At 39.3% G+C, this 22318-nt stretch overlaps 1 protein-coding gene across 1 annotated transcript in view; it reads left to right on the top strand.

Moving 5' to 3' along the window:
* The window catches only part of ZGRF1 (zinc finger GRF-type containing 1), a 329862-nt gene extending 313203 nt beyond the window's left edge, over nucleotides 1-16659 (top strand). Inside the window, exon 27 of the mRNA XM_053700189.1 lies at nucleotides 16111-16659. Coding sequence (XP_053556164.1) covers nucleotides 16111-16114 — 4 coding nt within the window. The 3' untranslated portion in view covers nucleotides 16115-16659. The remainder of the gene's footprint in view (nucleotides 1-16110) is intronic.
* Nucleotides 16660-22318: the final 5659 nt, after the last annotated feature.

Below are 22318 nucleotides of genomic sequence, written 5' to 3'. Positions count from 1 at the left end.
TGCCGCTCCGGACATCGCTGCCACTATAATAAACATATTAACCCCTAAACCGCTGCACTCCCGCATCGCAAACACTAGTTAAATACTATTAACCCCTAATCTGCCGCCCCTAACATTGCCGCCACCTACCTACATTTATTAACCCCTAATCTGCCACCCCCAACGTCGCCGCCACTTTACTAAATTTATTAACCCCTAAACCTAAGTCTAACCCTAACACCCCCTAACTTAAGTATAATTTAAATAAATCTAAATAAAACCTACTATCATTACCTAAATAATTCCTATTTAAAACCAAATACTTACTTGTAAAATAAAACCTAACCTGTCTTACACTAACACCTAACCTTACACTACAATTAAATGAATTACATAAATTAAATACAGTTAACTAAAGTACGGAAAAAAAAAACACTAAATTACACAAAATAAAAAAAATTATCAGATATTTAAACTAATTACACCTAATCTAATAGCCCTATCAAAAAAAAGCCCCCCCCCCCAAATAAAAATAAAAAACCTAAACTAAACTACAAATAGCCCTTAAAAGGGCCTTTTGCAGGGCATTGCCCCAAAGAAATCAGCTCTTTTACCTGTTAAAAAAAATACAAACAACCCCCCAACAATAAAACCCACCACCCACACAACCAACCCCCCAAATAAAAGATCCACTTACAGTTTTTGAAGACCCGACATCCATCCTCAACGAAGAGGCAGATGTCTTGATCCAACCGGGCAGAAGTCTTCATCCAGACGGCATCTTCTATCTTCATCCATCCGGCACGGCTCCATCTTCAAGACATCCGGCGCAGAGCATCCTCTTCTTCCGACGTCTACTGGAACAATGAAGTTTCCCTTTAAATTACGTTATCCAAAATGGCGTCCCTTAGATTCCGATTGGCTGATAGATTTATATCAGCCAATCGGAATTAAGGTTGAAAGCCCAATCCTATTGGCTGATTGCAACAGCCAATAGGATTTTTTCAACCTTAATTCTGATTGGCTGATAGAAATCTATCAGCCAATCGGAATCTAAGGGACGCCATCTTGGATGACGTCATTTAAAGGGAAACCTCATTCGGAAGAGGATTGAAGAGGATGCTCCACGCCGGATGTCTTGAAGATGGACCTGCTCCGCACCGGATGAATAAAGATAGAAGTTGCCGTCTGGATGAAGACTTCTGCCCGCTTGGTTAAAGACTTCTGTCCGGTTGGATGAAGAATTCCTTGAGGATGGATGTCGGGTCTTCAAAAACTGTAAGTGGTTTTGGGCGGAAAAAGAGCTAAATGCCCTTTTAAGGGCAATGCCCATCCAAATGCCCTTTTCAGGGCAATGGGGAGCTTAGGTTTTTTTAGTTAGGATTTTATTTGGGGGGTTGGTTGTGTGGGTGGTGGGTTTTACTGTTTACTGGGGGGTTGTTTGTATTTTTTTTTTACAGGTAAAAGAGCTGATTTCTTTGGGGCAATGCCCCGCAAAAGGCCCTTTTAAGGGCTATTGGTAGTTTAGTTTAGGCTAGGGTTTTTTTATTTGGGGGGGGGGCTATTAAATTAGGTGTAATTAGTTTAAATATTTTTTTCTCTTGTGTAATTTAGTGTTTGTTTTTTTGTAATTTAGTTAATTATATTTAATTTATGTAATTGATTTAATTGTAGTGTAAGGTTAGGTGTTAGTGTAAGACAGGTTAGGTTTTATTTTACAGGTAACTTTGTATTTATTTTAGCTAGGTAGTTAGAAAATAGTTAAAGGGACACTGAACCCAAATTTTTTCTTTTGAGATTCAGATAGAGCATGCAATTTTAAGCAACTTTCTAATTTACTCCTATTATCAAATTTTCTTCATTCTCTTGCTATCTTTATTTGAAATGCAAGAATGTAAGTTTAGATGCCGGCCCATTTTTGATGAACACACTGTTGTTCTAGCTGGTTGGTGGATAAATTCACCCACCAATAAACAAGTGCTTTCCATGGTCCTGAACCAATAAAATAGCTTAGATGCCTTATTTTTCAAATAAAGAAAGCAAGAGAAAGAAGAAAAATTGAAATTAGGAGTAAATTAGAAAGTTGCTTAAATTTGCATGCTCTATCTGAATCATGAAAGAAAAAATTTTGGGCTCAGTGTCCCTTTAATAACTATTTAGTAACTATTCTACCTAGTTAAAATAAATACAAACTTAACTGTAAAATAAAAATAAAACCTAAGTTAGTGGGTGTTAGGGTTAGGTTTAGGGGTTAATAAATGTAGTATAGTGGCGGCAATGTTGGGGGCAGCAGATTAGGGGTTAATAAGTGTAGGTAGGTTGCGGCGACATTGGGGGCAGGAGATTAGGGGTTAATAGCATTATGTAGGTGTTGGCGATGTTGGGGCACCAGATTAGGTGTTAATAAGTATAATGTAGGTGTCGGCGATGTCGGGGCGGCAGATTAGGGGTTAATAAGTATAATGTAGGTGTCGGCGATGTCGGGGCGGCAGATTAGGGGTTAATAAGTATAATGTAGGGGTCAGCAATGTCGGGGGCGGCAGATTAGGGGTTAATAAGTTTAAGATTAGGGGTGTTTAAACTCGGGGTTCATGTTAGGGTGTTAGGTGTTAACATAAATTTAGTTTCCCCATAGGAATCAATGGAGCTGCGTTACAGAGCTTTAAGCTGCTTTTTTTCAGGTTTTAGACTTTTTTTTCAGCCGGCTCTCCCCATTGATGTCTATGGGGAAATCATGCACAAGCACGTAAAACTAGCTCACTGCGGCTTTCAGCAGCACTGGTATTGAAGTGCGGTATGGAGCTCAATTTTGCTTTACGCTCACTTCTTGCCTGTTAACGCCTGATTTTTGCAACCCTGTAATACCAGCGCTGTAGGGAAGTTGCGGTGACAATAACGTGCAAGTTATTACCGCACCCCTTTAATGCAAAACTTGTAATTAAGCCGTGAGAAAAGGGGGCAGTCTGCAGAGGCTTAGATAAAAGGTAATCACAGAGGTAAAAAGTGTTAGTTTCTTTCATGTAATTAGCAAGAGTCCATGAGCTAGTGACGTATGGGATATACATTCCTACCAGGAGGGGCAAAGTTTCCCAAACCTTAAAATGCCTATAAATACACCCCTCACCACACCCACAATTCAGTTTTACAAACTTTGCCTCCGATGGAGGTGGTGAAGTAAGTTTGTGCTAGATTCTACGTTGATATGCGCTCCGCAGCAAGTTGGAGCCCGGTTTTCCTCTCAGCGTGCAGTGAATGTCAGAGGGATGTGAGGAGAGTATTGCCTATTTGAATGCAGTGATCTCCTTCTACGGGGTCTATTTCATAGGTTCTCTGTTATCGGTCGTAGAGATTCATCTCTTACCTCCCTTTTCAGATCGACGATATACTCTTATATATACCATTACCTCTGCTGATTCTCGTTTCAGTACTGGTTTGGCTTTCTACAAACATGTAGATGAGTGTCCTGGGGTAAGTAAATCTTATTTTCTGTGACACTCTAAGCTATGGTTGGGCACTTTATTTATAAAGTTCTAAATATATGTATTCAAACATTTATTTGCCTTGACTCAGAATGTTCAACATTCCTTATTTTTCAGACAGTCAGTTTCATATTTGGGATAAATGCATTTGTTTCAATCATTTTTTCTTACCTTAAAAAATTTGACTTCTTCCCTGTGGGCTGTTAGGCTCGCGGGGGCAGAAAATGCTTCATTTTATTGCGTCATTCTTGGCGCAGACTTTTTTGGCGCAAAAATTTTTTTCTGTTTCCGGCGTCATACGTGTCGCCGGAAGTTGCGTCATTTTTTGACGTTTTTTGAGCCAAAAATGTCGGCGTTCCGGATGTGGCGTCATTTTTGGCGCCAAAAGCATTTAGGCGCCAAATAATGTGGGCGTCTTTTTTGGCGCTAAAAAATATGGGCGTCATTTTTGTCTCCACATTATTTAAGTCTCATTATTTATTGCTTCTGGTTGCTAGAAGCTTGTTCACTGGCATTTTTTTCCCATTCCTGAAACTGTCATTTAAGGAATTTGATCAATTTTGCTTTATATGTTGTTTTTTTCTTTTACATATTGCAAGATGTTCCACGTTGCAACTGAGTCAGAAGATACTTCAGGAAAATCACTGCACAGTGCTGGAGCTACCAAGCTAAGTGTATCTGCTATAAACTTTTGGTATCTGTTTCTCCAGCTGTTATTTGTATTGCATGTCATGTCAAACTTATTAATGCAGATAAAATTTCCTTTAGTACTGTTACATTACCTGTTGCTGTTCCGTCAACATCTAATTTTCAGAGTGTTCCTGATAACATAAGAGATTTTATTTTTTAAATCCATTAAGAAGGCTATGTCTGTTATTTCTCCAACATAGGTGTGTCCGGTCCACGGCGTCATCCTTACTTGTGGGATATTCTCTTCCCCAACAGGAAATGGCAAAGAGCCCAGCAAAGCTGGTCACATGATCCCTCCTAGGCTCCGCCTACCCCAGTCATTCTCTTTGCCGTTGTACAGGCAACATCTCCACGGAGATGGCTTAGAGTTTTTTAGTGTTTAACTGTAGTTTTTCATTATTCAATCAAGAGTTTGTTATTTTCAAATAGTGCTGGTACGTACTATTTACTCAGAAACAGAAAAGAGATGAAGAATTCTGTTTGTATGAGGAAAATGATTTTAGCAACCGTAACTAAAATCCATGGCTGTTCCACACAGGACTGTTGAGAGCAATTAACTTCAGTTGGGGGAACAGTTTGCAGTCCTTTGCTGCTTGAGGTATGACACATTCTAACAAGACGATGTAATGCTGGAAGCTGTCATTTTCCCTATGGGATCCGGTAAGCCATGTTTATTACGATTGTAAATAAGGGCTTCACAAGGGCTTATTTAGACTGTAGACCTTTTTTGGGCTAAATCGATTGATATTAACACTTATTTAGCCTTGAGGAATCATTTATTCTGGGTATTTTGATATAATAATATCGGCAGGCACTGTTTTAGACACCTTATTCTTTAGGGGCTTTCCCAAAGCATAGGCAGAGTCTCATTTTCGCGCCGGTGTTGCGCACTTGTTTTTGAGAGGCATGGCATGCAGTCGCATGTGAGAGGAGCTCTGATACTTATAAAAGACTTCTGAAGGCGTCATTGGGTATCGTATTCCCCTTTGGGTTTGGTTGGGTCTCAGCAAAGCAGATACCAGGGACTGTAAAGGGGTTAAAGCTTAAAACGGCTCCGGTTCCGTTATTTTAAGGGTTAAAGCTTCCAAAATTGGTGTGCAATATTTTCAAGGCTTTAAGACACTGTGGTGAAAGTTTGGTGAATTTTGAACAATTCCTTCATGTTTTTTCGCAATTGCAGTAATAAAGTGTGTTCAGTTTAAAATTTAAAGTGACAGTAACGGTTTTATTTCAAAACGTTTTTTGTACTTTCTTATCAAGTTTATGCCTGTTTAACATGTCTGAACTACCAGATAGACTGTGTTCTGAATGTGGGGAAGCCAGAATTCCTATTCATTTAAATAAATGTGATTTATGTGATAATGACAATGATGCCCAAGATGATTCCTCAAGTGAGGGGAGTAAGCATGGTACTGCATCATTCCCTCCTTCGTCTACACGAGTCTTGCCCACTCAGGAGGCCCCTAGTACATCTAGCGCGCCAATACTCCTTACTATGCAACAATTAACGGCTGTAATGGATAATTCTGTCAAAAACATTTTAGCCAAAATGAACCCTTGTCAGCGTAAGCGTGGATGCTCTGTTTTAGTTACTGAAGAGCATGACGACGCTGATATTAATATCTCTGAAGGGCCCCTAACCCAATCTGAGGGGGCCAGGGAGGTTTTGTCTGAGGGAGAAATTACTGATTTAGGGAACATTTCTCAGCAGGCTGAATCTGATGTGATTACATTTAAATTTAAATTGGAACATCTCCGCATTTTGCTTAAGGAGGTATTATCCACTCTGGATGATTGTGAAAATTTGGTCATCCCAGAGAAACTATGTAAAATGGACAAGTTCCTAGAGGTGCCGGGGCTCCCAGAAGCTTTTCCTATACCCAAGCGGGTGGCGGACATTGTTAATAAAGAATGGGAAAGGCCCGGTATTCCTTTCGTCCCTCCCCCCATATTTAAAAAATTGTTTCCTATGGTCGACCCCAGAAAGGACTTATGGCAGTCAGTCCCCAAGGTCGAGGGAGCGGTTTCTACTTTAAACAAACGCACCACTATTCCCATAGAAGATAGTTGTGCTTTCAAAGATCCTATGGATAAAAAATTAGAAGGTTTGCTTAAAAAGATGTTTGTTCAGCAGGGGTACCTTCTACAACCCATTTCATGCATTGTCCCTGTCACTACAGCCGCATATTTCTGGTTTGATGAACTGATTAAGGTGCTCGATAGTGACTCCCCTCCTTATGAGGAGATTATAGACAGAGTCAATGCTCTCAAATTGGCTAATTCTTTCACTCTAGACGCCTCTTTGCAATTGGCTAAGTTAGCGGCTAAGAATTCTGGGTTTGCTATTGTGGCGCGCAGAGCGCTTTGGTTGAAATCTTGGTCGGCTGATGCGTCTTCCAAGAACAAGCTTCTAAACATTCCTTTCAAGGGGAAAACGCTGTTTGGTCCTGACTTGAAAGAGATTATCTCTGATATCACTGGGGGTAAGGGCCATGCCCTTCCTCAGGATCGGCCTTTCAAGGCAAAAAATAGACCTAATTTTCGTCCCTTTCGTAAAAACGGACCAGCCCAAGGTGCTACGTCCTCTAAGCAAGAGGGTAATACTTCTCAGGCCAAGCCAGCTTGGAGACCAATGCAAGGCTGGAACAAGGGAAAGCAGGCCAAGAAACCTGCCACTGCTACCAAGACAGCATGAAATATTGGCCCCCGATCCGGGACCGGATCTGGTGGGGGGCAGACTCTCTCTCTTCGCTCAGGCTTGGGCAAGAGATGTTCTGGATCCTTGGGCGCTAGAAATAGTCTCCCAGGGTTATCTTCTGGAATTCAAGGGACTTCCCCCAAGGGGGAGGTTCCACAGGTCGCAGTTGTCTTCAGACCACATAAAAAGACAGGCGTTCTTACATTGTGTAGAAGACCTGTTAAAAATGGGAGTGATTCATCCTGTTCCATTGAGAGAACAAGGGATGGGGTTCTACTCCAATCTGTTCATAGTTCCCAAAAAAGAGGGAACGTTCAGACCAATCCTAGATCTCAAGATCTTAAACAAATTTCTCAAGGTCCCATCGTTCAAGATGGAAACCATTCGAACTATCCTTCCTTCCATCCAGGAAGGTCAATTCATGACCACGGTGGATTTAAAGGATGCGTATCTACATATTCCTATCCACAAGGAACATCATCGGTTCCTAAGGTTTGCATTCCTGGACAAACATTACCAGTTCGTGGCGCTTCCTTTCGGATTAGCCACTGCTCCAAGGATTTTCACAAAGGTACTAGGGTCCCTTCTAGCGGTGCTAAGACCAAGGGGCATTGCAGTAGTACCCTACCTGGACGACATTCTGATTCAAGCGCCGTCCCTCCCTCGAGCAAAGGCTCACACGGACATCGTCCTGGCCTTTCTCAGATCTCACGGCTGGAAAGTGAACGTGGAAAAGAGTTCTCTATCCCCGTCAACAAGGGTTCCCTTCTTGGGAACAATTATAGATTCCTCAGAAATGAGGATTTTTCTAACAGAGGCCAGAATAACAAAGCTTCTGGACTCTTGTCGGATTCTTCATTCCGTTCCTCTTCCTTCCGTAGCTCAGTGCATGGAAGTGATCGGGTTGATGGTAGCGGCAATGGACATAGTTCCTTTTGCGCGCATCCATCTAAGACCATTACAACTGTGCATGCTCAGTCAGTGGAATGGGGACTATACAGACTTGTCTCCAAAGATACAAGTAAATCAGAGGACCAGAGACTCACTCCGTTGGTGGCTGTCCCTGGACAACCTGTCACAAGGGATGACATTCCGCAGACCAGAGTGGGTCATTGTCACGACCGACGCCAGTCTGACGGGCTGGGGCGCGGTCTGGGGATCCCTGAAAGCTCAGGGTCTTTGGTCTCGGGAAGAATCTCTTCTACCGATAAATATTCTGGAACTGAGAGCGATATTCAATGCTCTCAAGGCTTGGCCTCAGCTAGCAAGGACCAAGTTCATACGGTTTCAATCAGACAACATGACGACTGTTGCGTACATCAACCATCAGGGGGGAACAAGGAGTTCCCTAGCGATGGAGGAAGTGACCAAGATTATTCTATGGGCGGAGTCTCACTCCTGCCACCTGTCTGCTATCCACATCCCGGGAGTGGAAAATTGGGAAGCGGATTTTCTGAGTCGTCAGACATTGCATCCGGGGGAGTGGGAACTCCATCCGGAAATCTTTGCCCTAGTCACTCAACTGTGGGGCATTCCAGACATGGATCTAATGGCCTCTCGTCAGAACTTCAAAGTTCCCTGTTACGGGTCCTGATCCAGGGATCCCAAGGCGGCTCTAGTGGATGCACTAGTAGCACCTTGGACCTTCAAACTAGCTTATGTGTTTCCGCCGTTTCCTCTCATTCCCAGGCTGGTAGCCAGGATCAATCAGGAGAGGGCGTCGGTGATCTTGATAGCTCCTGCGTGGCCACGCAGGACTTGGTATGCAGATCTGGTGAATATGTCATCGGCTCCACCTTGGAAGCTACCTTTGAGACGAGACCTTCTTGTTCAGGGTCCGTTCGAACATCCGAATCTGGTTTCACTCCAGCTGACTGCCTGGAGATTGAACGCTTGATTTTATCGAAGCGAGGTTTCTCAGATTCTGTTATCGATACTCTTGTTCAGGCCAGAAAGCCTGTAACTAGAAAGATTTACCACAAAATTTGGAAAAAATATATCTGTTGGTGTGAATCTAAAGGATTCCCTTGGGACAAGGTTAAGATTCCTAGGATTCTATCCTTCCTTCAAGAAGGATTGGAAAAAGGATTATCGGCAAGTTCCCTGAAGGGACAGATTTCTGCCTTGTCGGTGTTACTTCACAAAAAGCTGGCAGCTGTGCCAGATGTTCAAGCCTTTGTTCAGGCTTTGGTTAGAATTAAGCCTGTTTACAAACCTTTGACTCCTCCTTGGAGTCTCAATTTAGTTCTTTCAGTTCTTCAGGGGGTTCCGTTTGAACCCTTACATTCCGTTGATATTAAGTTATTATCTTGGAAAGTTTTGTTTTTAGTTGCAATTTCTTCTGCTAGAAGAGTTTCAGAATTATCTGCTCTGCAGTGTTCCCCTCCTTATCTGGTGTTCCATGCAGATAAGGTGGTGTTACGTACTAAACCTGGTTTTCTTCCGAAAGTTGTTTCTAACAAAAACATTAACCAGGAGATTATCGTGCCTTCTCTGTGTCCGAAACCAGTTTCAAAGAAGGAACGTTTGTTGCACAATTTGGATGTTGTTCGCGCTCTAAAATTCTATTTAGATGCTACAAAGGATTTTAGACAAACATCTTCCTTGTTTGTTGTTTATTCAGGTAAAAGGAGAGGTCAAAAAGCAACTTCTACCTCTCTCTCTTTTTGGATTCAAAGCATCATCAGATTGGCTTACGAGACTGCCGGACGGCAGCCTCCCGAAAGAATCACGGCTCATTCCACTAGGGCTGTGGCTTCCACATGGGCCTTCAAGAACGAGGCTTCTGTTGATCAGATATGTAGGGCAGCGACTTGGTCTTCACTGCACACTTTTACCAAATTTTACAAGTTTGATACTTTTGCTTCTTCTGAGGCTATTTTTGGGAGAAAGGTTTTGCAAGCCGTGGTGCCTTCCATTTAGGTGACCTGATTTGCTCCCTCCCTTCATCCGTGTCCTAAAGCTTTGGTATTGGTTCCCACAAGTAAGGATGACGCCGTGGACCGGACACACCTATGTTGGAGAAAACAGAATTTATGTTTACCTGATAAATTTCTTTCTCCAACGGTGTGTCCGGTCCACGGCCCGCCCTGGTTTTTTTAATCAGGTCTGATAATTTAATTTCTTTAACTACAGTCACCACGGTACCATATGGTTTCTCCTATGCTAATATTCCTCCTTAACGTCGGTCGAATGACTGGGGTAGGCGGAGCCTAGGAGGGATCATGTGACCAGCTTTGCTGGGCTCTTTGCCATTTCCTGTTGGGGAAGAGAATATCCCACAAGTAAGGATGACGCCGTGGACCAGACACACCGTTGGAGAAAGAAATTTATCAGGTAAACATAAATTCTGTTTTCTCCTTCTAGTATACATAAAAGTCTTTTAAAACTTCTCTTTTTTCAGATGAATTTTTAAATGAACATCATCATTCTGATACTGATAATGGTTCTTCTGGTTCAGAGGTTTCTGTCTCAGAGGTTGATGCTGATAAATCTTTGTATTTGTTCAAGATGGAATTTATTCGTTCTTTACTTAAAGAAGTGTTATTTGCATTAGAAATAGAGGATTCTGGTCCTCTTGATACTAAATGTAAACGTTTAAATAAGGTTTTTAAATCTCCTGTAGTTATTCCAGAAGTGTTTTATCTCCCTGATGCTATTTCTGAAGTAATTTCCAGGGAATGGAATAATTTGGGTAATTTATTTACTCCTTCTAGACGTTTAAGCAAATTATATCCTGTGCCATCTGACAGATTAGAGTTTTTTGGGACAAAAATCCCTAAGGTTATGGGGCTGTCTCTACTCCTGCTAATGTACTACTATTCCTACGGCAGATAGTACTTCATTTAAGGATCCTTTAGATAGGAAAATTGAATCCTTTCTAAGAAAAGCTTACTTATGTTCAGGTAATCTTCTTAGACCTGCTATATTTTTAGCGGATGTTGCTGCAGCTTCAACTTTTTGGTTAGAAGCTTTAGCGCAACAAGTAACAGATCATAATTTTATAGCATTATTATTATTCTATAACATGCTAATAATTTTATTGGTGATACCATCTTTTGATATCATTAGAGTTGATGTCAGGTATATGTCTCTAGCTATTTTAGCTAGAAAAGCTTTATGGATTAAACTTGGAATGCTGACATGTCTTCTAAGTCAACTTTGCTTTCCCTTTCTTTCCAGGGTAAATAATCATTTTCGTTCCAAGGAACAAAAGCCTGATCCTTCATCCTCAGGAGCGGTATCAGTTTGGAAATTATTTCCAGTTTGGAATATATCCAAGCCTTATAGAAACCTTTAGCCAGCTCCTAAGTACCTATGAAGGTGCGGCCCTTATTCCAGCTCAGCTGGTATGGGGCAGATTACGTTTTCTTCAAAGAAATTTGGATCAATTCCGTTCTTAATCTCTGGTTTCAGAAACATTGTTTCAGAAAGGTACAGAATTGGCTTCAAGTTAAGGCCTCCTGCTAAGAGATTCTTTTCTTTCCCGTGTCCCAGTTAACACAGCAAAGGCTCAGCATTTCTGAAATGTGTTTCAGATCTAGAGTTGGCTGGAGTATTTATGCCAGTTCCAGTTCTGGAACAGGGGCTGGGGTTTTATTTTATCTCTTCATTGTACCAAAGAAGGTCAATTCCTTCAGACCAGTTCCGGATCTATCATTATTGAATCGTTATGTTAGGATACCAACATTCAAGATGGTTACTGTAGAACTATCCTGCCTTTTGTTTAGCAAGGGCATTATATGTCTACAATAGATTTACAGGATGTGTATCTGCATATTCCGATTCATCCAGATCACTTTTAGTGTCTGAGATTCTCTTTTTAGACAAGCATTACCAGTTTTGTGGCTCTACCGTTTGGCCTAGCCTCAGTTCCAAAAAAATTTTTCAAAGGTTCTCGGTGCCCTTCTTTCTGTAATCAGAGAATAGGGTTTTGGTATTTCCTTATTTGGACGATATCTTGGTACTTGCTCAGTCTTCTCATTTTCGAAGAATCTCATACGAATCGACTTGTGTTGTTTCTTCAAGTTCATGGTTGGAGGATCAATTTACCAATCAGTTCATTGATTCCTCAGACAAGGGTAACCTTTTTAGGTTTCTAGATAAATTCAGTGTCTATGACTCTGTCCTTGTCAGACAAGAGAAGTTTAACATTAATATCAGCTTGTCAAAACCTTCAGTCACAATCATTCCCTTTGGTAGCCTTATGCATGGAAATGTTGGGTCTTAGGACTGCCGCATCAGATGCGATCTCCTTTGCTCGTTTTCACATGCGACCTCTTCAGCTCTGTATGCTGAACCAATGGTGCAGGGATTACTCAAAGATATCTCAATTAATATCTTTAAACCGATTTTACGACACTCTCTGACATGGTGGACAGATCACCATCGTTTAGTTCAGGGGGCTTCTTTGTTCTTCCGACCTGGACTATAATCTCAACAGATGCAAGTCTTACAGGTTGGGGAGCTGTGTGGGGGTATCTGACGGCACAGGGGGTTTGGGAATCTCAGGAGGTGAGATTTCCGATCAATATTTTGGAACTCCGTGCAATTTTCAGAGCTCTTCAGTCTTGGCCTCTTCTGAAGAGAGAGTTGTTCATTTGTTTTCTGATAGACAATGTCACAACTGTGGCATACATCAATCATCAAGGAGGGACTCACAGTCCTCTGGCTATGAAAGAAGTATCTCGAATTTTGGTTTGGGCGGAATCCAGCTCCTGTCTAATCTCTGCGGTTCATATCCCAGGTATGGACAATTGGAAGGCGGATTATCTCAGTCGCCAAACGTTGCATCCGGGTGAATGGTCTCTTCACCCAGAGGTATTTCTTCAGATTGTTCAAATGTGGGAACTTCCAGAAATAGATCTGATGGCTTCTCATCTAAACAAGAAACTTCCCAGGTATCTGTCCAGATCCCGGGATCCTCAGGCGGAGGCAGTGGATGCATTATCACTTCCTTGGAAGTATCATCCTGCCTATATCTTTCCGCCTCTAGTTCTTCTTCCAAGAGTAATCTCCAAGATTCTGAAGGAATGCTCTTTTGTTCTGCTGGTAGCTCCGGCATGGCCTCACAGGTTTTGGTATGCGGATCTTGTCCGAATGGCCTCTTGCCAACCGTGGACTCTTCCATTAAGACCAGACCTTTTGTCTCAAGGTCCTTTTTTCCATCAGGATCTGAAATCTTTAAATTTAAAGGTATGGAGATTGAACGCTTGATTCTTGGTCAAAGAGGTTTCTCTGACTCTGTGATTAATACTATGTTACAGGCTCGTAAATCTGTATCCAGAGAGATATATTATAGAGTCTGGAAGACTTATATTTCTTGGTGTCTTTCTCATCATTTTTCTTGTCATTCTTTTAGAATACCGAGAATATTTCAGTTTCTTCAGGATGGTTTAGATAAGGGTTTGTCCGCAAGTTCCTTGAAAGGTCAAATCTCTGCTCTTTCTGTTCTTTTTCACAGAAAGATTGCTATTCTTCCTGATATTCATTGTTTTGTACAAGCTTTGGTTCGTATAAAGCCTGTCATTAAGTCAATTTCTCCTCCTTGGAGTTTGACTTTGGTTCTGGGGGCTCTTCAAGCTCCTCCATTTGAACCTATGCATTCATTGGATATTAAATTACTTTCTTGGAAAGTTTTGTTCCTTTTGGCCATCTCTTCTGCCAGAAGAGTTTCTGAATTATCTGCTCTTTCTTGTGAGTCTCCTTTTCTGATTTTTCATCAGGATAAGGCGGTGTTGCGAACTTCTTTTGAATTTTTACCTAAGTTGTGAATTCCAACAACATTAGTAGAGACATTGTGGTTCCTTCATTATGTCTTAATCCTAAGAATTCTAAGGAGAAATCGTTGCATTCTTTGGATGTTATTAGAGCTTTGAAATATTATGTTGAAGCTACTAAGTCTTTCCGAAAGACTTCTAGTTTATTTGTTATTTTTTCCGGTTTTAGAAAGGCCAGAAAACTTCTGCCATTTCTTTGGCATCTTGGTTGAAATCTTTAATTCATCTTGCCTATTTTGAGTCGGGTAAGACTCCGCCTCATAGGATTACAGCTCATTCTACTAGGTCAGTTTCTACTTCCTGGGCGTTTTGGAATGAAGCTTCGGTTGATCAGATTTGCAAAGCGGCAACTTGGTCCTCTTTGCATACTTTTACCAAATTCTACCATTTTGTTGTATTTTCTTCTTCTGAAGCAGTTTTTGGTAGAAAAGTACTTCAGGCAGCGGTTTCAGTTTGAATCTTCTGCTTATGTTTTTCATTAAACTTTATTTTGGGTGTGGATTATTTTCAGCAGGAATTGGCTGTCTTTATTTTATCCCTCCCTCTCTAGTGACTCTTGTGTGGAAAGATCCACATCTTGGGTAGTCATTATCCCATACGTCACTAGCTCATGGACTCTTGCTAATTACATGAAAGAAAACATAATTTATGTAAGAACTTACCTGATAAATTCATTTCTTTCATATTAGCAAGAGTCCATGAGGCCCGCCCTTTTTTGTGGTGGTTATGATTTTTTTGTATAAAGCACAATTATTCCAATTCCTTATTTTATATGCTTTCGCACTTTTTTCTTATCACCCCACTTCTTGGCTATTCGTTAAACTGAATTGTGGGTGTGGTGAGGGGTGTATTTATAGGCATTTTAAGGTTTGGGAAACTTTGCCCCTCCTGGTAGGAATGTATATCCCATACGTCACTAGCTCATGGACTCTTGCTAATATGAAAGAAATTAATTTATCAGGTAAGTTCTTACATAAATTATGTTTTTGCAAAACTGTGGAATTGGTAATAAAGGGATTATCTATCTTTTTAAACAATAACGTTTTTGGTGTTTACTGTCCTTTTAAGTAGCAGTAAAAAGAAAGAGGAGACAGTATACTCTGTAGTCCATCATGGACTCTTATAGGTTTATTTTGAACTTCTTGACATATCTATTATTCTATTGGCCAAGTTCTTTTATTTTATTTTGTCATGTATACCATTATGTACTCTCTTTACTTGAATGTTGTCTTGTTATACATTAAAAGGCTGAGAACAGTAAATATGAAAGTAAAAAGTAATGTAAAATTAATCTCTGGTCTTGTGATAAAGCCATCCAAGCTGAATACAACATTTTTAGCAAACGTAACCACTTCATACTGGGGGGGGTAAGCGCTTAGAACAGCACTTGTTGGAAAAATGAAATCAAGCGATCGTCGATGCGATCACGTGATTTCAAGGACGGGATTGGATCATGGGGGACTGTCAACGCTGCTAGGCACACCCCCCACTCCGATTCATTAGCAGAATGATGGAGGTTGCAGTACACCATATAAAGTATGACGTTCCATGCCGCCCTTACAACGTTAAATACCAGCGCTGTTAGAATGGCGTGAAGGGGTTAAAGCGATAGAAAGATCAAACCTAAAAAATGCATGGGTGCATTTCAATATTTAATAGAAGTATTTTTCCAGTATACTTCTATTAGCAAAAATGCTTCTAGTAAAATGCGTTACTGTTTTTTAACAGCATATGCACACATGCTATGAGCACCTGTGCCACCAGTATGAAAACACCACACCTTCTCAGAGAGTCAGCAGTAACTTGTATGACACAAATTAGGTCTGCACAGACACAATAAACCTCACTGCCAACTCTCTGAGCTTGAATAGTGGTGCACAAGCCCCATATTTGTGTATGTCACTGAAAAACAGCAATAGCTTTTACTAGAAGTACTTTTGCTAATGGTGGTATATTGCAAATATGCTTCTATATAAGAGAAGAAATGCACCAATGCACATTTCAATTTTGACCTTTTTATCTTTTTTTAATGGAATGCAATCGGGCCATTGTGTTGCAATACAGAAATTCAGATTTACTTTTGATGCGCCTTGTTTCAAGCACTGTAATTTACTGTCTGAAGAATTCATTTGGAAACGTTTGATGCTGGCTCTATATTATGCCTACAACATATGCCAGCAGAATATTGCTTCACATGTCCTTTCAGTTGTCAAGCCAGTTATTGTTCACCCAAGCCTACAAATCAGAAACATGAATCAAAGATCCTGAAAAGACCATGATTTGCTGTAGATTAACTGAATGTTGCTTAAAGAACCTTTCTTTGCTTTCGCTGAACTGTGGTCCACCCAAACAATTAAATCTGTGTTAATTGTTGAGTACAGTTACAAAGTGATCTTTCATGGTTCTCTTTGCTGTAATGCCTCTGGCTTAAATGTTAATCTTTACAGATGAGAAGCTTTTTAACCTTTTCCTCTTTTCATTACAGGTGATACCCTCTCAGTGGAACATAGAGACACAATTGACCAGAATGGTGCCTGTCTTTAGCCATTATTAGAATGCTTGCCAATGTCCAACCCGTAAAGAGATATTGTTAATCGTCATTCTACGTTATGGGAATAGTGCTAAAAACATATTCTCAAAACCACAGCGGGCTGCAAGTAAATTTGTTATATATTTAATAATAACAATTGTTTAGCACTTTGATGTAATGGTTTGTAGTACAACATTTATTAAAATATAAATGGAAATAAATGGGCAGTTTAATTCTTATACATCACTTGGTCAAACCCTGCTGGAGTTGGGTGCCTGTTGCAGTTTCCTGCAGATTACTGCTGGTATTGAAGATGTACATTTATCATAACCTTAAGGCTCAATTTACATAGTAGCTTCAGCAAATGTATATATCAGATTCAGAAGACAGAAACAGAGACAAAAATATTTAATTAAATAACATTTTATTTGTGCATATTTAAATTACATAGGAAACTGCCAAAAATAAAGAACCTGTTTAAATAAAATAAGCAGTCTTCCAGTAGGTGGTGCTGGTGTATTCTTTCTAAGATGTTTGGTTTGATATAGGTATTTTGTGAGATTTAATACAAATTAAAAAACAAAAACACATACGCGTGCACACACACAAAATCAACTGTTTAATGTTATTCATATTAGTATGTTTATTTGTGATGTGCCAGCATTGTTATACATTGTGCAGTGTTATACAGAGAGTGCAAGACAAGGACGGCAGACAGTTGTTTTAGTACTACAATATTTTCCTTTCTAGTACACGATTGGCTAAAACTTAGTTTTACTATTTTAAGATACTCTTAGATAAATCTACTTGTGTAAAATACTTTTTTGAAGCAATATATTCTATGCTATCTTTGTTTTACAAATAATTATTTCTAACACAAAAATATAGTAGCACATTTGCCTTTCTACATACTTTCTCAGGAGTTGGATTGTTTTACATTTGGAGCTGAATTAAATTGTTAGCATCCTCCCACAGTACATAAATGAGGCACTTTGAAAAATTCCCTTATTTAAATTACTTCTGACATCTCTGTATAGTTCCCTAAAATCTCAATCAACAATCCATTAGAGCTCAACAGGAGTAAAACTAAATCCTCGTTTAAGTGTATTTATCCAATCTCTTTTCCCCCTTTCAAATGCTAAATCCATTTTAGCATATGCCCCTTCTTTCTCTTGCCTGTTTCTAAAGCCTGGCAGCTTCTACTACTCTTGTAAATATGAAAGATGCTAATCATATGACATATCACGTCTCAGTCGGAGCCTGGAATAAAGCCTTGAGATTTGGGATCATTGCATCCAGACAACAGCTTTATCAGCTGGAAAGTTGTTTTTTTTTCCTTCCCTTCAACTCTCAATCCTTCTTTTGTCTCAAAGAAAATGTAGGCAGTACTAGCCACCCGGCCATATGGTTCATTCTGTATTTTTGTTAGTTAGATTCAGGATTGTTTCTGTGACCTGTGAGAGTTTGGGGAGATACAGAGTAGCCTCATGTTGTGTTGCAATTACAAACACAAGTCTGATTGTGATTGTTTTAATGTTCTCATGCATTACAGCTATTTATTTTACAGATTCAATGCTCTTAACTATGTCTAGTTATCTGAATTTCCTGACGCAGCACAAAATATGGTGCGACTTTGCTATAATTGGCAGATTTAATAACATGCATCTAATTTGATGGATTTCATTTACTATACATTTTAATTACCTGATATGTGAGATTTGAAAATGTTAATGGGTAGAAAATTGTTTGTTTTGTTCTATTTTTATTAATTTGTACTATCAGTTCAGCAAAAGTAATTATTTTCAGAGGTTATTTTTAGGAAATGGATTATAATGACGTACGGTTTCTTTTTAATTTTATTTGAAGTAGAGAAACAGTTACAATTTCATTTTGTTCAAACGTACGTTTTGGGAATAATTGTTTGAATAGTTTTAGATTAGTTAGATGTTTCTGCATTCTGTGGGTGGAGGTATTTCTATGTAGCTTAGAAAATAGATAATAAAACAAATGACCTTTTTACATATGTGTGAATATATATATATAATACATACATACACATAAGTATAATATATATAGTGTGATGTATCGAATGTCATTCAAGACACTTTGAATAGGTAGCATTTATGGATAGAGTTGACAATTCAGAATTTTATGGCACACTATATATTCATGCCTATTTTAATTACCATACATATGAAAACATATCTCGATAGATCATGTCTTTGTAATGCATTGTGGTATACTGTGTAATTATAGTTAAAGAAAAGAGTAGAAAGCACTATTCTTTGGACATTTTCATAAGCAGTCTTATTTTCTTTTGAGCTTTGCCCATAGAAGGGTCATTAAATAAACCTCCCTAGGTACAGTGCTTTGCAGATATGTATCTAAATAGGCACTGCTAATGTGTGTTTATTTACAGGTCGGAGTATCCTAACTTAGATAGCTGCCTCTAATTCCCTGCCCCCCTAAACCACCCTACCATCCTTTACTCAAATCCCAAAAGACTGTAAGCCAAATCATTACATTCAACAGAGGTGGCCAAGCCAGCACAGCTTTTCATTCAGATTGTGAAAAGAAAGCCATCCTTGAAGTTTAGAAGATGCCCAAGGAAAACTCCTTGAATAACATCAAAAGAATGAGTTTCCATAGCTGTTGGCGCACGAGAGCAATGTAACCGAACAAAAGAGTGCTGAAGCACTAGGACTATCCCCTTGCTCTATCTGAGCACAATTGGGTCACTGAAATGGGGAATTAATTATCATTGGAGAGTGGGCAGTCCATTCAGCAGTGGCTGAGTTTTATTAAACGCCAATATAAATAACAAAACAACTCTTGTGGCAGCACTATTCCTACACGCCAAAGGAAGGATTATGCTGGGGATTAACATCTTAAAGTCTATGAGACTTTCTGACTCAGGACTCCAAGCTGGTAATCGTGTTTGTCTGCTATATCAGCGATTAGTGCTCTCTTTCTCGCACTCCTGCCTGGATAGCCAATGTCCCTTTTTGCAGGCAAGAGCGGCAGTACAATAGGCTGTTCTTTTCTATGCATCTTTGTAGGATGAGATTAAAAAAAAAAATAAAGCACAGTCTGACTGCCCTTCTTAATCTTAACAACTGCACTTATAGTGTTATTTCTGATTGTTCTGATGTAGGAAGAGGGTGTGTGGGAGGCATAAAGAGATATATAATGCCAGCACAAGTCTTTATATAAAGGCTTGTTCTCAAACTCCTCTGAAATAAAGTATGAATCTTCAGAAAGCAATAACACTGCTGAAATATTATCATTTCAGGTACCACTGAAACGCTGTGTTACTTTAACGTCAAACAATTGGGTGTGTGTGAGTATGTATTATATACTCATTCATTCTTTTAACAAATCATTTCTGTTTGGTGGTAAAAGCACATTAAGAATGACAGGTGGTACTGAGTATGAAGGTTTGCCATGAGAAATAGCATTATTTAAAATATATCTGTTTTACCAATCTTTTTTGTAGTATATCAGCATAGCTTCTTCTGAAGAGTATATAGTGTCAGTAAATTAGAAACAAAATAAAGCTTCTCGCTTACCCTTTCGTTAAAAAAATATTTCACACTAACTATAATAGGCCTAACATATCTTCTGTAAAAATAGATAAATCAGGAATATATGTTATATTTATTTGATTGCAATTAAAAGAATAATAAATATGATAGTAATAAGGTCTCAAGGTGTTCTATGGTTTGTTTTCTCTTCATCTAATAGATAATACAATGGTTTAATTTAGGTAATACAGGTAAGGACTAAAATTATGACATTAATACTTTTTTTTTAATATTAAGCCACATCTCTTTTCATTATGAAAGTATGCTGGTTGGCTCATATTGATGTATAAAATAAATCAAGTCAATTGTGTTTTTCTCTATGAGGCAGAGTACTGTGAGATATCTTTCCAGTTGACCTACACAATAAGAATGAGCTGTTTCTATCTAGTATTGCTACTTGTGAGGTCTGTGTAAGGCTAGGAACAGCTATAAATACACCTAACCTAAACCTCTGGGTTATCTTTGGTTCTACAAAGTTCAGGCAAACAAAGTGCTTTTTTTCACTTACATAGCTTTCTTTCTTGAATAAGTGTTGGTGGGATGAGCTGAAACTATTGTTTAGTAATTTATTGATCCTTGCTTGGGTTTGTGCATTTGCTGGTGTAAAATAAGCTTTTCCCTACAAATGGATGAACAGGTTGACCCTTATTTGAGCCACATGACTTCACAGTTAAACAGCTTTTTACGTCTCTATATTTGTTTCATGCTAGGGATAAAGGAACCAGTAAACACCTTATAATTACTGGCATTTCTGATGTCTTGCTATAGAATAATATATAACTGAAGTTACATGTTTTAAAATAAATTAACATTTGTTTACTGCAATTGTTTTTCCATTGCCAAACTCCACCCACCAGTTGTCTCATTGGAGGAGGCAATCTGGGCTTGAATCAGCAGCATACAAGGCTAGCCATTGTCATCATGTTGGTATAACATACCATGTTTTGCAGTTCTTATCTTTTGAAGCAGCCTTGAGGAGTCTGCAGTGTGCCATCATGTTAGTATAACCTGCAATGTTTTGCATTTCTTATCTGTTGAAGTGGCCTTGAGAAGTTTGCGGTGTGCTTTTTCAGTTCTGAGAATTATTAAAAACAGAGCTAAATTGCATGAAAACGGGGAAAAATAAAATAATGAAAGAATATTGGAAAGTTTTTTTCACTACGCATACCTAAACCATTTATATTCAAATGTCAAAGTGTTTTCTGCCCCTTTAACGGTTCTCACTAACTTGTGGTTAGATTCCTGATTTCATATCTCAAAATTTGATGCTTAAAATCTGTACTCCCTTATACTGCATGCAAGCGCAAACTGAAAAATAACTGCACCATCCTGCTCAAGAGCTCTTATTGGGACTGTGTGTATTAAATTGTTTACACATAGCTACTTTACCCTTATTTTGGCATTTGAAATAGCTGATTTGGCTTATGGTATACGTACCTATGCAGTATGCTGAAAATGTCTATACTTAAGTATAGGCTATTGACAAGCTATGTAAACACAACCAGCAGAAGAAATTACACTCCCAGTGAGGTGCAGGAGATATAAGTAATTGTTCTCTCTAAGGCCCCGATGGTCAAAAGTGCTACGAGATGACAAGATTTTCCAAGGGATCTGTAACTATGTAGAGGAATACGGTCGAAATAAGCTCCCAACATAGATGCTAACATGCCATTGGTTGGTAATAGATTAAACCCAGCATCGCCGCCTATATTGATGATGTATAGTAAACAATCCCTTGGGATATAGCTGTCGTGCCTAACCAATAAACATAAGTAGCCCTAAACCAAAGTACCCCACAATCACAAACTAACACTACAGTAATAAATATCTAAACTGCCACATACCCACCACATGTACCCATCTTCTCTATTAACACCTCAACCGCCACATACCCACTACAAGTATCTATACTGTTAACCCCTATACCACCACTATCCCACTGCAAATACCTATCTAATCTAGTAACCCCTATGCCACCACTAGCCCACCACAAGTACCCATCTAATCTATTAACCCCTATACTGCCACTAGCCAACCTCAAGTACCCATCTAAGCTAATAATGCCTATACCGCCACTAGCATACAAGTACTCTACACTATTAACCTCTAAACCCCCAGAAGTCCCTAAGTTAATGAAAAATGAAAAAAAATTGTTACATAAAGTTAAAAAAAAGACAGTATCAAAAATAAAAACCCACCATATTGTGAAGCACTAACCTACATGTCCCATAAAAAATAAAACCCACTGAAAACAAAAGAGCTGAAGAATTTAAGATAGAAGACGCGGAATGGAGGTAGCAGAAAAGGCCATCTGGAAGCCTGGGTGAGGAGGGCCCTGGCGTGGATGAAGATTTCAGAGTGGAGGCAACCTAGAAGTCTGCATCCACCGCAGCGACGATGGGTCCCTAGCGCTTGGACTATGGATGAAGAGAGCCCAACGTCGGATCAAGAGGAGCTGGATGGTGAGTCAAAACTTTGGGTTTAGTTAGGACTTTTTTGTTTGTTTTTTTATTTTAAAGAATAAGACTTGTTATTTTCTTCATAAATGGAAAGAGTCCACAGCTGCATTCATTACTTTT

The sequence above is a fragment of the Bombina bombina genome, chromosome 2, assembly GCF_027579735.1.
Source record: "Bombina bombina isolate aBomBom1 chromosome 2, aBomBom1.pri, whole genome shotgun sequence".
Lineage (NCBI taxonomy): Eukaryota > Metazoa > Chordata > Amphibia > Anura > Bombinatoridae > Bombina > Bombina bombina.
Note: the sequence above shows the minus strand (reverse complement) of the source record. Positions and strands in the feature narration are given on the sequence as shown.